The sequence below is a fragment of the Corapipo altera genome, unplaced genomic scaffold (assembly GCF_003945725.1).
Source record: "Corapipo altera isolate COAL_440 unplaced genomic scaffold, ASM394572v1 61286, whole genome shotgun sequence".
Taxonomy (NCBI): domain Eukaryota; kingdom Metazoa; phylum Chordata; class Aves; order Passeriformes; family Pipridae; genus Corapipo; species Corapipo altera.
Window position 1 is genome coordinate 5,540,313 of NW_020884907.1, and position 17,092 is coordinate 5,557,404.

The following is a 17,092-nucleotide window of genomic DNA, read 5'->3' on the forward strand; positions in this document are numbered from 1 at the left end:
ATTGTTTTTACAGGGCTTTTTAAACAGCTGCTATTTACAGTATTTGTCATAAAACAAATAGACATCAAAACTTCTCAGTTACCTTTGTTGCTTGACATGCACTAGCTCGAAGCCTACTATAAAAAAAAAACCAGTTCTCCAAAGTTTACTTCCCAAAGACATTTTAGGCCGATCATACCTCTTTCACCTTGCCTGAGTCAATAACAAATACAACATCATTGACTGTTATGCTGGTTTCTGCAATATTTGTAGAAAGAATCTGCAATTATAACAAGAAACAACCAAAACCATAGTTAAAAGCAAACACAAAATAAATCAATATAATATCTGATGAAGTCCTCTGACACTTACTATTTTGCGGACACCAGAAGGTGGACTTTTAAGCACTTTCTTCTGATCCAAAGTCTGCATATTTGAATGAAGCATGAAAACCTGGTACCTAATCCAAGACAAAGAGGACATTTTAAATATCTTTAAAGAAGAAATATAAACCTCAATCATAGAGACTAGGGGCTTTACCTGTGAGCATTATCAGCAAACCTCCTGTCATCATAAAGAATACGGTCCCTCAGGCTCACTATCTCATCGTATCCAGGAAGAAATACTAAAATTGCTCCTAAAAAAGAAGTAGGTTTACAGAGTTAAACAGAAAGTTCACTTTCAGTATATGCCAGTACTAGCACTTAGAAGGTTTTACCTATTTGGTATTTCTGAAAAAAAGGCAGGATTTATCAAAAGCTGAATCCACAGTAACTTACTGGGACTGTGTGTGTAATACTTACCAGGCTCACAACTATTACAGATGTTATAAAGTAAGTGCATAATCAGGTCCAGATCCACTTTTTCATCATCAGAACTGTGATGATAAGCTGTCAATAGCTCTCTGTCCTCTGCACTAAGGTCACTACCACTTGTTTGGACCAGGGAACTTTCATCCAAATTTCCAAATCCTGCTGAAGCACTAAAATAGATAAATACACAGACCAGAGTCAAGGCTGTTTGCTTTAGGTTTGCATTCAACCACAAAATCAAAATTAGATCAAGACCAGTAAGACTACTTCTTTTGAAGTTAAATTTTGAAATGTAGCAGAACAGCACCTCCAAAATAATATTACTGTTCACTGACATGTTAACCCAGCAAGCATGCAACTAGATTTTTTAGCATTTACTGTCATTTTTTTACGCTTCATTGAAACAAAACCACAAGCAAAGATGTCAGAACTCAAGGTAGAAAGACATCACTTATTGATCTGTTAAAAATACTTAAAGAAGCATATTTTCCAAACATTTTCTCCCCATAAGCAGGTACTACATTAACTACACTAGAAACAACACTAAGAGGAGTTCTAATAATAGAGGTCTCTACAAAATGGTAAAAAAACTATGATAACTATAAGTTAATCAAAAAACAACTCTTGAATGGCCTAGTGTACATGTTATTCCTATAAAGCTTCTTTAACATGGTTAATTGTACCAACAATGTATAGTTAAAAATATACAACAGATTTTTTTTTCAAAATAACCATCTGAAATTAAAATGGTACGTTGAAGAATCAGGATCTCTGGCTATTAAGTTACTACAATCACATTCTGCCTAGATATATAATCGTGATAGGAATGCCTACATCAAAATGATAAAAGCTAATAATATAAAAGAAGTCCTGTGTGGGGAATCTCGGCTGGACCGAGACCCCTGATACAGAACGAAAAGCTGACTGAGAATGGAAGCCTTGGTCCTGACAACATGTTGATGCACTCTGAGGAGAAAAACATCAGGAGACAGCTGTCCCGTGAAAACAAGGACACTGTCCCATGAAAACAAGAACTTATGTTGTACAGAGTGGCTGAGAAAAATATAAACATTAAAGGAAAACAAGAACAGATGTGCAGAGATGTTGTGAGAGAGTAGAACTAAGAAAGTCCACCTATTACCTGTAAGAATTATGGTTTGTGTATTCGAATTGACCTATCTGTGTAATATACGTATGCCCAAAGAGTTGTATTTAAAGAGCTGTAAATTGCAGCTCCGGGCTGCTGCTGCTTCCTTTTCTTTCCAATAAACTGTCTTGCTGGATATTTTGTGTCACGGTCCCGTCCAACAGCGACATCTGGTGACCCCGACGCGGTGCTGCGTCTACGTGGATATTGTGCAGGAGAAAGCCATACGGGCGGTGAGAAACTTGCCGCGGGAACGGAGCTCGGGGAAGCACGAGAGCAACAGAGAAGTTGCCTAGGCCGGCCTTAGACGCAGACACCTGGACAGGTGAGCCACCGAGAACAAGGGGACAACTCTTAGCAAAAGAGGAATCTCATCATCATGGCCAGGCTTCGCGAACGAAGATTTGGGAAGGTACTATCCACATTTGCTACAGGCACGCTGGTGGCTTATGAGGCCAATACGTGACAGACATATCCGATTGCAAAAGGCACAGCAGAAAGACTCCTTAGATGGTGTATTCTGCAAGACACGGTTCTTTCTGCGTTGCCTTTTTTCCTCGAATCTATTGTTGTATCTATGTGGAAGTCTATCCTGTTTAAACGGAGAAGAAGTTAAACGAACTGGCTTTGCGAAAGATGCTGCTTTGGTGCAAGAGTCAGGGATACAAAGCGGACACTGTTACTGCTTTTACTGTCTCTACTTCAAAAAAAATTAGTGATAAGCTCTTTACTGCTGCCTCTAAGGGAGAAAAAGTTGCTGCTTCCCTCCTTACAATTTGGCGATTGTTATATGGAACAGTAAAAGACATTAAAAGCAGACTGGAAGCCCATGAGTGAAGTGTACTAAGAAAGTCCACCTATTACCTGTAAGAATTATAGTTTGTGTATTCAAATTGACCTATCTGTGTAACACATGTATGCCTAAAGAGCTGTATTTAAAGAGCTGTAAATTGCAGCTCTGGGCTGCTGCTGCTTCCTTTTCTTTCCAATAAACTGTCTTGCTGGATATTTCGTGTCACGGTCCGTTCCAACAGCGATAGTCCTACATCTCTGTAACTATATTTATCCTAGGAGTTGTGCAAACATAATCACTACGACACTTTTTTTAAAAAAAACAAACAAGTTTTTGAAACATTCCTATTCCCAAATAAATCTTGCTATTTAGGTCAGATTTTAAGGCATAAAAAGTTAAAAACTGTTCTGATTAAAAGACAAAATACAAATTTCCCTTACCACATTACACAACTTTTTCTGCAAAGCAGTTATAGTTTACCTGTAGGATTCCAACAGGTCAACAACCTCTGTCTGTCCAAAGCGCTTAGCCCAGTCCACAGCCATCCTGAAAGATTCACATAAAAATCTTAATTAAATTTTCACTTCAAAAGAAAGATGCATAGCCTAAAATAAAGATTTTGTAATTAGGAATTTAATCTAGAATTTACAGAATACAATGTGATGAATAGAAGTCAGAAACTCTTTAAACTGTCAAAAGCTATTACTGCTTACAGTAGTCAGATAAGTTAGCAATTAGTTTAAATATTATAGAAATTTCTCTCTATATATTTGTAAATAATGACAAATACACAAATTTATTTGTATATTGACAAATAAATCCGTATTTTGGTTTGTCTGTTTGTTTTTACCAGCCATTAGATGATCTGCAGTGGATACTTGCTCCCATACTGATCAGTTGTTCTACTTGATTCAAAAAGCCTCTCCCTGCAGCAATCATTAGTGCAGTCGCACTGGTTTCACTGTGTCTATAATCAACTGAGAAGTAGAAAATAAATAAATAAATCAGCAAACACAGTAAAAACATTCTTATTTTTTCATCTAAATGTAGTATGAGTATGACTTATAAGACTTTTAAAAACCAGGCCAGAGAGATTTTTTGTCCTCCATTCATCTCATCACTCAGTTCACATGAATTTAACACTACTTCAGATACACGTTGTAACATCTGTTAATATTCCAAAACAAGCACAACAAGTAAGGAAATAATTCATTAATTCTGTTAGTTCTATTCACTTTTTCAATAGGCATCAGAATTCAAAGCTAACAACATTTGAAACTAGAAATGGAATAGCTACAGAAATTCAAATCGGTTTTTTATTGGTTTTTTCTTACGTAATAAGATGAGAAACTTACCGCTGAGATTTTCAGTTAAAATGAGGTGGAACACCTGAGCAAAGGAATCAATATCTTTATGCAACCAGATGTCAGAAAGACAAGAATCCATTTCTTTTATTAGCCATGGTTCAAGGCAATTCACATCTTTTTCAGCCTGAAGAGAAAATACAGTATTTAAAGATTAATGTCTTCCAAGAGTTGTCTTTATTCTCATATATTGCACACAAAAAAACTGAACAGTTAGTTTTCCAAATAACAATCAGAAACTCAGCATTCAGTACCAGTTAAAGCATTTATTGTACCATATGCAAGTATTTTAAGCAATGGAAGTTCAGCCATTTTATCTGAAGAAAAGTTATGTACCACCAATGTAATTGAAAAGCACACTTCAGTACTTCATGATTAAAATAAAAAAAAAAATCTTTAAAATACATTACTATCCTTCCAGAAATTTTACAGGAGTAATCTCTTTAGAGAACAGTTTTTAATGCAGACTTAAACATACCTCCCAACAAAAGGAAAAGCTTACCAGTTGATTAAATACTGTGTCACCGCCATCACCCAACAGATTACACTCTTCCGTTGCCCTTGGGACAGATTTTTGTCTCTGAGGTTCTAGTGTGCTATTATTTTCTTGAGCAGAACACCATTCAGTAAGAGAGCTTTGCTGCTTCTCTTCTAGAATGCATAAAGTATTTCCACAGGAAGTTTTACAGTCATCTTAATAATCTATTATTTTCAATTACAAAAAATAGCCATAACAAATCAAAAAGTTTAACCTATTTGATCTCTTATTTAATCTAGAACACTGTTACCAGTCCAATACAAATTCCATGATTAAGGGCACCTAAAGTGCACCATTGCAAACATCTGCTACACAACAAGGTAAAAAATACCACCTGGGTGCTTAATGCCCTAAGCCTCCAGTATTCCAGCTTGCTGCATTCAAAAAAGCTTCCTAAGTAACTATCTTCTAACACAGTTCTCAGTGCAGATCTTTCTTCAAGAGTGAAATGTCAAAGAGAAGTGATACAATTCCTGCATATTACAACTAATTTTTGTGTACAAGTAGAAGAAAACAGTAGAAGACACCGGTGCCTTAACTCAGGTTTTCTATCCACAGTGATCAGAGCTGAACTCCATGATAAACATGTAGTTAGGACTGTATGTTACAGCTTTGAGGTTTGTCTTTTTTTTTTTTCATTTTAAATACTCAGTAGGATCATTACTTTCAGCTGCTAGGAAAACTTTTCAAATAATATATCTACCTAACCAATTGAAAAAAACCCTCTCTTTAGTTCAAGTGTGTTACTGCTTCTGGGCTATATAAGTTAAATACACGAATGTCTGAAGAATGCAGTGAAAAATATTAATAACAGAAACCACTTCTATGCAAAATGTACAAAATCCTGCCTTCTCTAATGGCTGCACTTTAATTTGGCTGCACTTTAATTTGCACCCTAAAGTGAGCATATAGTAATCTAATGGTTCTACAGTATTCAAGTGGGCAAAGGCCACAGTTATATGTAATTCTACTCCATAATAACCAGAAAAAAATTAACATTTATCAACTGAAAGCGATAAGAAGTGCAATCACTGAAAGAAAGTGAAATTTCTTTTTAAATCACAAACTACATCAACATTGTAAACACAGAGTTTCACAATACTTGCTGTCATCTAACTTGCTGTCATGTCATTTAATATTCTGACTCTTAAAATTTTAACACAGATTCATCCTGTTTGTTTTTCAATCAATCAATGAGACTCATCACCAGCCTTTTAGAATAAGAAGTCCACCAACCTTGCTGCTTCTCTTTTTTGTACTTTATCATCTCTTTGTTTGTATACCCAGTACTTCGTAAAATGTCCTCCAAAAACATTTCTTTAACTTCAAAAGGTCTTCCTTGGACTGAAAGTATAAAAAATTCATGAAAAATTAGATATTCCCTAGCTTCAATTATTATATTAATTTTTAAAAACCATTTTTATAGACAAAAAAAAGTGAATTAAATATAATTAGGGCCTGATTTAAGGAATTATTACTTTCCTTGAAAAGTCTTGTAAGAGTCTCTTCATATAAGTCTATTTTCATTAAATGACTGGGCCACAAAAAAAAAACCACCCCACAATTCAAAAGGGAAATGCCAGCTGCATAGCTTGTTTCTCATTAATTCTTCTACGGGTTGCAGTAAGAGATGCAAGACTGACAGTTATTTACTGCAATTTTATCAAATGAGAAAAAGAAAACAGACATTTTTGTTTAGGGGTACCAAAACAAATTCACTGTGTGAGCCACCTGAATTCCATAATATTGGAGCAATTAATACAGCTTTACTGCAAGGTCCCACGAGCAAACTGGCACCTTTGTATTCAACTACCTTCTTTCATAAGAAGTATATGAGGAGACAGACTCCTCTCAATGTCCTTAATTAGTGCAGCCAAATTTGGGTTTCTTTACCAAATACTTCCCAACAAATGAGACATTCCAATGGTCTTTATCTCCTAAGAATTTACTCTGATTTCTCTTTTAACATCACTGTTTTCTAGACCTTACTTGACCTTATTTATGGACATAAAATTCTGGTTTTATACAGGAAAAATTAATATCTCTACATTTTAAATTTCTGGTCCCTTAGCAGACATTTCCCACAGCTGAGTTTGTATCACCTAGGACTTTTCCATCCTTCAGAAAGAACAAGCTACAACTCGTATATTTTTAGAAGGTGTTATGGAGGAAGTCTTCTAACATCAATCACAAACTCTACTACAGAACCCACAGCTACAACATGTTGGATTCTGTGGTCAGGATTTTGCCAGCTATACTGTTGAAAGAGAATCAAACCTTTTACATTACATTAACAAAGCATCTAAGCCCTATTGTTTTAATTTCTAAATTATCAAAAATGAAAAAAGCACCTTTTCAATTGTGATTAGCCTGTGAAGTCCACTATCTGATAACAGTATAACCACTGCAGTGAAATGGACACAGCAGTCAAAATTTCCAAAATAAACCTACTGAGCTAAAAGAATAGGAAGCTGCCATAAGAGTAAACTGGAGAGCCACACACCAATTACAACAAGGTTTCTCCTCTCAGAAAAAAACCTGCCAAACACTAAAATCTGTGTCATTTCCAGATTCCTGCCTCCAACAAGCTGCAAGCTTCATTCTACTAGGCAGAATTTCCAAACTGAGAACTAGAAATAAACACTTCTTTATATAAATAACAAAAATTAACTCTCAGGAATATCCACTAAAATTATCCAATGATTTTTAGAGAAGACTCTAAATAAAGCAAGGCATCGTGTTATTAAAACACAAAAACCTCATTTGCTTATGACTGTATTTCTGAAAAGAGCAGGTACAGTTATCTGTCTTTTATCCAGTAACCAGCAGCAATCTCTGTTGAGGCCTGAAGAACTAAAATCTACTGGTATGTATTAATAGACACATAGACAATACTCTTATAGATCCTAGGGTCTATATTGCCACGGACATCAGCACTTTGAGAACCTTTTCCTCCCTCCTTAACTGAACATGGAGGGGGCCAGGACAATCCCGCATTTACAGAACCTCCAGTGATAAAAACACTTCCCTCTGTAGTAGGTGCAAATAGTTATGAAACAACCAACACAAGTAAACAAAGAAAAAGCACTGCTGTAACTCTCTGTGTACTCATCACACGGCTTTTGTCAGAATGGTTTGGTACAGTTCGATACGATCTATGAGTCTTGGGGCAGGTATTCTCACTTATCTGAGAAAAAGTGTTCACATAAATACTTACTGTGTATTACTGGACAACATCCAAAATACCTAATAAAGAGATTTGCATCTAGAGCTGCACTAGAAATAATGAGTTTTAAATTAGTCTGGGTTTGCAACACATCTCTCAGTTTTATTAACAAGAAGTCACTGAACCTATCCCTCTCATGTACTTCATCCTATAACGAAAAAGAAAGAAAAACAAAAATAACAGATAAACATCACAGATACAAGATCACAACTTTTCACAAATACAAACTTTTTAGAAAATTAAAATATGTAATTTGGTGGTACATGACATTAAAATGTGGCAGTCTAGTAAGGATCCGTAAGTAAAGATTTTTTTAAAAACTATCCAAAAGTAAAAAAATACTCCAACAGGTTTTATAAAGATACCAGAGCAGACTGCACTGTAATGTAAAAACCACATAGATCTTGATTTCAGAGATCAAAGTGAATGTCTGAAACTTCTCTAACTCTTGTACTTGAATGTCACTCTCAAGATAATACTGGAAACCACAAATCCTACAAATCTTATTTTAATAAAATCTCCCTTCACAACTGATGAGCATTTAAAGAACTGTATGGTACCAAACAATCACAAAAAAGATAGATTGCTTAGATCCGTTAAATCATGCACAAAGTTTATCATTAAGGCACATGACCAATTAATCATTTTTGTCTATCTTCTGTTTTATGACATGAATGAATGAAACAAGAACCCAAATACAAGATTTGCAGGTTGAAGTCAAGCATGTATAAATCAGTCTCAGACTTTTTTACTCTTTAGTAAACAGACAGGGGGGTTTTTCTGTTTTCAGCACTAGAGAGCTCTGGTTCCACCGACTTTATCAAATTCCACAATACGAAATTCACATAATTATATATGAACATACCTAAGTAATTTGCTAGAAATTAGACTACATATTATCTTGAAAACATTAGGCAAACAAATGAACTGCAAATTTGGTACTGCTAAAACAAGGACATAATAACAGAAATTCTGATACACAACTGGATCTACATAAATCTCTCTAAGGTTTTTCTGCTGACAGAGGAAGTTCAGAAAAATTTAGACCTCTGCTCTCTACAACTGCACAACAATTCCAAAATTAATTACTGGTATGAACCTAAAATGAGATGCTTTTACAGGAGAAAAAAAAAACAAAAATGGAAAAGCATGCATGCTACAATAAAAGCTCAGTAAATCTTTAAAGTTAACTGAGATGCTAACCAAACAAAAACAACTTAAATATTCAGTAAACAAATGTAGAAAACTAGGATCTCACCTTGCAATTAACAAGTAATACATATTGCTCCACTTCACATGAAATACAATAAAGTCCTTACCACAATAACATGTGTCACATTAGACAGGGTGCTGTCTCCTGCCATGAGCGTGCGAAGCAGGATGCCATTAGTGCAAAATGTTACCAATGTCTTTGGAGAAACCCTATTGAACAGTTCATAAAGATACTTCAGTTTTTTGCACCACTTAAATGCTACTAGCTTTCCACTATTTACTGAAAATTAAAGGATTGAACAGCTGTTTACCAGAAGTGGAATCACAGTTCTCTCACCAAGGAGTTCATGCATACTCCTTGTTTATAAACTAGGCCTGTTCCCAAAGAGTTCCTAAGGACTCCTAGTGCTCATGCTCCAAAACTTCAGACAAGAGATTAATTGACATGGTGAGATTCAATCTTTTTCTAAATTAATAAGCAAGTGAAACAGAACCTTGAGAACCCCCCCATGCTGTTTAATTTACTGGAAAATTCAGTGTGGACTGCTTTGGAAAAACAGGTTTCAATTCTTCAGCACTTGCTTGGATATAGTCTTGATATTTGCCTACATGTGGTGAGTTGACCTTGGCTGGATTCCAGGTGCCCACCCAGGCTCCTCTATCACTCTCCTCCTCAGCTGGACAGGGTAGAGTATACAACAAAAGGCTCATAGGTCAAGATAAGGACAGGGAGAGATCACTCACAATTACCATCACAGGCAAAACAGACTCGACTTGGGGAACTTAATTTAGTTTACTACCAATTAAATCCATGTGGGAAAATAAGAAATAGAACCAAGTCTTACAACACCTTTCCCCACCCCTCCTTTCTTCCCAGGTTTAACTTCCTACTTTCTCTACCTCCTACCCCTCAGCAGTGCAGGGGGACAAGGACTGGGGGCTGTGGTCAGTTCATCACATGCTGTCTCTGCCACTCCTTCCTCCTCACTGGGAGGATTCCTCACAGTCTTCACAAACTACTCCAGCATGGCATCCCTCCCATGGGGTGCTGTCCTTCAGGAACAGACTGCTCCAGCATGGGACCCCCACGGGTTCACAAGTCCAGCCAGCAAACATGGCCCAGTGCAGACTGCCCTCTCCATGGGGCCACAGGTTCTGCCAGGAGCCTGCTCCAGCACAGCCCTCCCACAGGGTCACAGGGTCCTTCAGGCAACCACCTCCTCTGGAATGGGGTCCTCCACAGGCTACAAGGGAATTTCTCCTCTGGTGCCTGAAGCACCTGCTCCCTTTCCTTCTGCACTGACCTTGGCATCTGTAGACTTGTCTGTCTCACAATAATCACAACCCTCTCTTTGCACTGCTGTTACTGCTGTGCAGATTTGTTTCCTCCCTTCTTATATATGTCATCCCAGAGGCACAACCACTGTCACCAGTGGCCTCAGCCTTAGCCAGTGGCTCCTCTCAGAGCCAGCTGGCACCAGCTCTATCAGATGTGGGAAGCTTCTTCTCACAGAAGCCACCCCTAGAGCCCATTCACTACCACAACCTTGCCACACAAACGCAACACACTATAACTGACTGACTCACAAAGAAGTCAGCTGAACCTTTTCAAATGCTTTCATATTTCAGGAATTTAAAAATCTTAAGAGTACCTACTACCTCTTGCAGAGTTAGCTGTGCAAGTGAAAACTGCAATTGTCACTACTTTCTCCAGCACTGCCACTTAAGTAGCGAAAACTTCCAGAAAAGAAGAAAGATATAAGCTCACTAGTTATTATAGGTGTATTTCTTCCCAAGTTTGGAATTCATCCCTCACTTCAAAAATCCTTTTACATATTAAATTCAAGGAACTCATACAAGATAGAAATGTTTTACTTTATCCATCTCTACTCCTTTCTTCTTCATTAGCCTTCTAGAAATCAAGAGTTCTGTGTTACTATAAACACCTCCACCCAATACCTTTTTTGGCAGGTGGAAACATTGTCATCTCTCCCTTTTGCTTTTTCTCCAGTGAACTTCTTCATTTGTCTTAAGCGGAGTTTTCTGCACCGGTTCCAGTAATTCTTCTATCTGACCTACACTTCATTCTTCTTCAGCGAGCATAATTCTTCCACACATTAGTCATCACCTTATTTGCAATTCATCTTTACTAGCTCTTTTAATCTCTTAATAGCCTTATGAGCTTTTTGCATGATATTCAAATTCTTCTTTAACTTGGCTTTGCTGTTTAAGTGCATTCATTAGCTATGTATCTTTATCCATACAAGCAACATAACCAGCTATACTTTTTGCCATCTTCTTCTCACTCATATGCCACCTAATGTCCATTCCTGAAAATCCCACTATCTACACAATTCAAAAACTTTAGCAACCACACACAATCGTCAGATTTCCATCCATTTCTGCTCTGCTTTAGGATCAAATTCTTCAGGTGATCTAAAAATCTCTACTTTCAAATCATTTAATGTTTGAAATAAAAAAGCTGAAACAGAGTAAATTTAACCCAAAATAAATTGGTAAATAATGCTCAACTTCATCATTCGCTTTCCAATTTTGCTGTTGTCCCTTTAACATGCCCTATCAAGTCTCACTATGTAGCATTTGTTACAACATGCTGGTCTTCCTACCTATCTTCAAAGTTTGCAGAACTTTTGGATTAACAAATGTCAAAAGTAGGGAATAAAAAATAAAAGGGGCAAGTGTAGACCTAATTTGAAAATATGACAAGGATTTTCACACACATCCTCCCTAGAAGACATTAAGAGAAATCACTTGCAGTTCCATTCTATAAAACAACTTACTACATGAAGCTCTAAAATATCAGAAGAAAACTGTCCTTTTCACTCTTAAATATTCATTACCCAAAATAACATATCCTACCTATACTTTACCCATAGGGATTTTACCAGGCTATATTCCAAATATACTACAGTTTAAATCTACACAAGACTAAAGACACCAACACGAGATCAACTGACTTTAAAAAATATCATTAGTACCTGCTTTCTAATCGGATCTGATAACCAATGGTCTGGCCAATCTTTTCTCTTCTTTCTGCTGCCACTCTTTCAGCCACAGCAAGTGCTGCCAAACGTCTTGGCTGAGTGCAAAATATACGACAGGGAGTTCCAGTTTTGTAACAGTCGTCAAGAATAAACTGAGGGATCTGTAAAGAAGTGGTTTAAATTTACTTTTTAGTTTGATAAAGTCATAGCTTTTTTACCATGGTGAGACAACTTAATATTACACAGGTTGCGAAAGGCCTCACAAAAGGATTATCACTGTAAAATTACTTGAAGTGGCAGAAAGGCCAAAAAAATAAATTTTTGCTGTTAAGTCTAATCTGTTTTAAAAAAACAAAACAAAAAACACAAGCAAACAAACAAAACTCAAACAAAAAAAAACACCCTGAAGCTTCTCTCTCCTGTCTCTCAGAAATATATAAAAAAAGCTGTGTAGGTAATCTTTCATTTTAATGTAATAATATTCTACTCTAGACACTTAGAACAGAACTAGCTTTGAAAGGAAAAAGGCTGTAAAAATCATAGCTACCTTCCCTTCAATATTCTGTGATTATTTTAATAAAAAAGTCATATCTATGAGAAAATTGTGCAGAATCATTTATGGTGTTAGTATGTAACTGTTGGCTTAGTATTTAAAAAGTAGGAAAGTTAACTGAAACACAAGACTTTCAACCTTACAGGAAAACAAAAGCCTTAAAACTAGAGTAAAGAAATCCCTTATTACAGAAACATTAAAAATCTAGCATTACATTTTAATAAATACTGTTATCTTTTTTTATTTCATTACAGAAACATACTTGAGTAGTTTTTCCTGATCCTGTTTCTCCTACAATCAAAACAACTTTATTGTCCTTTATTATTTTGACAATTTCTTCCTGTTTTTCAAAAACTGGTAGTGATTGCCTGAAGGAATCAAAGTCTGATTCTCCTCTTTTCACTGGAACCTGGGGTATACCATCATTAAGTCGTCCACTTGTCTTAATCACTTCTCTGCTCTCTGTGAAGAGAAGTCAAAAAATTACTTACACAGATACAAAGGAAAATCATTAAAACTGTACTTGAAAATTAACATTCCTAACTTTGTATGCATCCCTGTAGATAAAGTGACAAACCCATCACATATTAAAAAATCATATTTGCAATAACACATCCTGTAATGGTGCTTAAAATATTTTTCAAAGGAATTTTTACTTTCATACATATTTTGAACAAAAACGGACTATTCCAATACATTTCTGAAAGTCAAAAATGAAGAGCTAAAAGAAAAATAGAAACTAAACCACACTGCCTTGGCCTTTGTAGCTGCTTACACATTCATATCTGCTCAGCTTGCCACGAAATATCCACCACACAGTTAAACATTTAAATTATTCCAAAGTGACAAGCATGTCTTCTAACAAAAGGATAACTTTATTGTGATTCACATGCCTTCTTTCGCACCCTCACTGGTCTTTTAAGACCTCCTTTCAGTCAGTCTTACATAACCTAATACTCCAGTCCATAAGATTTGTGTTAACACACACCAATTGAGCCATGCTGTATCCAGAGCCCTGGACCCACACAGCAGTGTGATGTATTAGAAAGCAAGGCATAAATAGTCAAAAAAACCCCTGCAAGTCTTCTGAGGAGGTTACTTCAAATTCAGTACTGTAAATGCTATTCTATAATTCTGTAATAATTATTTTCCAGAAGAATTAGAAGCTCACTGTAAACTCAATTATACATATTTAGTGTGATTAACAGATTGACTTATTAAATTACAAGCATTCTCTTACCAAGACAGAAATGGACTAACAGATTAAAAGAGCCAAGGACCATTCTGGAGAAGTAAAGAAAGATAAATTTTACACTATTCATTAATTTATGCCTTACATTCCTAAGAAATTGCTTTTCAGTACTTTTATTATGGTTTCACTCTGTTCATTAAACAATTCTATTAAACAAATTAAACAACTGAAAAGGAAAACTAGCAAAGGAAGCACTTAAAGCATGAACATCATGAATCAGAAATACCTGATGAAACAAGCCATACTGGTATGTTTTCTGTTCACCACACTCATTTGTGTGTAGAAATGCACCATATCTCTTACAATGTTAAAGAAACAATGTTATTAAAAGCATTGTTTAAAAAACTCCAATATTATATTATAAGATATATACATATATGATATCCAGCAAACTCTTATATACCCTAGAAATCAAGAAGTTTAGGTAATAGCCTCTTAGAGACCAAATCTATTTTAGAAGATGACAAAACAAAACACAAAGTTCTTCTTTTATCAAGAACACAGATTTCAAAAGGCAGAAGAGCCAGTCTCATCTTCTCATAAAGATGTTCTTACACAGAGTCACATTAACACTTGTTATTTCAATCTCACCTCATGGAACTTGCAGGAACCCACATTTCAGAAACGTACTTCTAAAAAATTTGGCTGGAACTGGCTCAAAGATTCAAAACTAACTTGACACAAGAGGGACACTGCAATGTGAGTGACATGACTGCCTGAGCTCCTCAAGACACCAGTTTTAAAAAACCCTATAATTAAAAGCCAAGAAAATTAATGGGTTTGTTTCGAGGGAAGGGTGTCAGGTAGGGCAAGAGAGGAAACAGAATACAGAGGGGTTTGTTTTGTGGTTGGATTGTACGTTGTTTTGACAAGTAGTGTTGATTGACAAGTCCATATCAGAAGACATACTGAACATACCAGATTCAACAGCACACACATTTCCTCGCTCTGTCTTTGGCAGAAGTTCTGTTCGTTCTTTATTTGTGACAGGAAAATTCCGAATTAAAGTACAAACAGCATGTTTTGTAACAGGAGTCAAGGCACAAGTCATTACTGCACGTTTTAGTTCTGATCCATCCTTTTTCCTTACAGTTAGGTATCGATTTGCCCCTTTTCTGGGGAAAAAAAAAAAAAAGGCATTTTAGGAATAAGCAAACTAGTTACTCAAATGTAACAATCTTTGATCATAATTTTTTCAAGATAGCTGTCAAATTTTTTTCAAATATAATGTTATAACTAGAAACTTCCAAATTATGCCCTAAGTAGCATAACGCACACCAAAGTAATAGCAACATCCCCAATATCCACTACCAAAGGCACACTGTTCACATGAGATAGTGCAGCAGACACTGCAGACTTCAGATCACTATGCTCAGCACAACCTTACAATTGTAATGTGACACTCTTCTGCTGTCTTTGGTTAAAGGTCCATTACTGCATTTGCCTCCCAAAATATAGCCACCTCTATCAATCAATACTGAGAGTTACTACACAGAAGTAATTTCTAGACTAACTTAAGAGATCTAGAGGTTAAAAATCAACAAATAGCCAAAGCAGACAAACAAGCTGCCTGCTAGTGACATTCCAAGCCTTAACAAAATCCAGTAAAACAAATCAAGATCCCCATGATGTTCATTATCAAAAATTTTCTATTTAGAAATAGTGCCATAACACTTAATTGTAACACTGCATTTGTCCTCAGACTGAACTCGGACACAGAAATGTAAAGAGTAGTTGTAAACACATTTGAAACAGAACCATCTTGTGCCTGGGCTACAATGACATAACAACCCTTTGAAAATGACTTCTCAGGGTAAGAACAGAAGGTCACACTAAGAGCTCAGTGCCCCGTTCCTGTCAGAAGTAGAAGAGTGGTGCAGGTACCCAGGTGCTGGCCCAGGCAGTCTCTGTGAGGAGAGGCAGAGCCACTCTGGTAGACTCAGTTTCTGTCCTCTTTACATCCTCACTTTAAGTATTTATATACACTGATGAGATCCCCCTGAGCCTTGTCTCCTCCAGGCTGAACAGTCTCTCTCACCCCTTCCTAAAAGGGAAGATGCTCCAGTTCTTTCATCACGTTGTTGGTCCTTCATGGAACTCTCCCCGTCTAGGTCTCTGTCCTCCTGGTGATCCCAGTACTGGACACAGCACTCCAGATGTAACCTAGTCAGTTCTGAGTAGTGGGCAAGAATGACCTCTCTCCACCTGCTGGCAACACTCCAACCCTCTTCTGCACTTCCCAACAGAGGCACCCTTTTGGACCTGCTGCTCGAAGTTACATTTCATCTGTCAAGGTGTGAGATTCTATGCAAAGCCTTTGAACATGCAGGAGTGCATGAAAAAAACCAAAAGGCAGAACACATCTTGGAGAGAAGTCTTTTTTATGGACATGGAATCCACAGGAGCAAGCTACCTCAAAACTAGTATGTCACAAGGTTTTTTTAAGCAGACATCAGGTGCTAAATTTTATGTCTACATTATAAAGGTTTTATTTTTTCTAGTACTATTCCCTAGAACAGCTCAAGATATCCTAGAAGTACAGATCGTTTTCATGCTAGCAATGAAATTCCATAAATTCGCACCAAAAAGAGAAAATAATACATAAAAATCAGAGTCCAACTTACCCTTTACTTTTAGATATCAGTCCAAGAGACTGACAGAGCCGGTGAACAAACGCTCTTTCAGTACTAGTGAAAGAAGAGGGAAATTCCATTTCTAGAAAGATAATTAAAAACAAGTAACAGCGCAGGAGGCAGTATTCTTGACATATTACCTCGATCCTACGAGGGTTTATCAATCCCCGAACCCACCACGCTTCCCGAGCACACCGGGACTGGCTGCCCCTGCACGCCCGCAAGGGGTCCCGGCGGCGCCGCCGCCCCGCTCGGGCGGGTCAGGGCCCGGCAGACGCCGCTCCTGGGGAGGAGCCCGCGGGCTCCGGTGTCCGCCGGCCCCGCTCCGGCCTCGCCACTCCCCGGGGCCGGGCCGCCGCACACACCTGTGTCCTCTCCGTAGCGGAACCGCTCCAGAGCGAGGTTCACCGCGATCTCCACCTCCTCGTCCACGCGGACATCCCTCAGACCTTTGCCGCCTCGGACGCGGGCCGCCGCCGCGGCGGTGCCCGAGCCCCCCGCGCCCCTCCCGGGCTGCCTGGGCGGGACGTGCCTGGGCCGCGACATGGCTCCGCGGCGGGCAGGGGGCTCCGCGGCGG

General features: G+C 37.5%; 1 protein-coding gene across 2 annotated transcripts in view; it reads right to left on the reverse strand.

The window, feature by feature from the left end:
* Window positions 1-17,092, reverse strand: part of LOC113951481 (3'-5' RNA helicase YTHDC2) — a 35,887-nt gene extending 18,795 nt beyond the window's left edge. Inside the window, exons 1-16 of one of the 2 annotated variants that reach the window (XM_027652497.1) lie at window positions 16,880-17,092; window positions 16,506-16,596; window positions 14,800-14,996; window positions 12,892-13,091; window positions 12,071-12,237; window positions 9,179-9,281; window positions 7,851-8,007; window positions 5,870-5,977; window positions 4,598-4,746; window positions 4,087-4,222; window positions 3,582-3,708; window positions 3,212-3,277; window positions 783-961; window positions 520-616; window positions 352-439; window positions 179-259 (exon numbers count right to left, since the gene is read on the reverse strand). In XM_027652497.1, the coding sequence (XP_027508298.1) occupies window positions 179-259; window positions 352-439; window positions 520-616; window positions 783-961; window positions 3,212-3,277; window positions 3,582-3,708; window positions 4,087-4,222; window positions 4,598-4,746; window positions 5,870-5,977; window positions 7,851-8,007; window positions 9,179-9,281; window positions 12,071-12,237; window positions 12,892-13,091; window positions 14,800-14,996; window positions 16,506-16,596; window positions 16,880-17,060 (2,127 nt within the window). In that variant the 5' untranslated portion in view covers window positions 17,061-17,092. The remainder of the gene's footprint in view (window positions 1-178; window positions 260-351; window positions 440-519; window positions 617-782; window positions 962-3,211; window positions 3,278-3,581; window positions 3,709-4,086; window positions 4,223-4,597; window positions 4,747-5,869; window positions 5,978-7,850; window positions 8,008-9,178; window positions 9,282-12,070; window positions 12,238-12,891; window positions 13,092-14,799; window positions 14,997-16,505; window positions 16,597-16,879) is intronic. The other variant, XM_027652498.1, reaches the window with a different exon arrangement.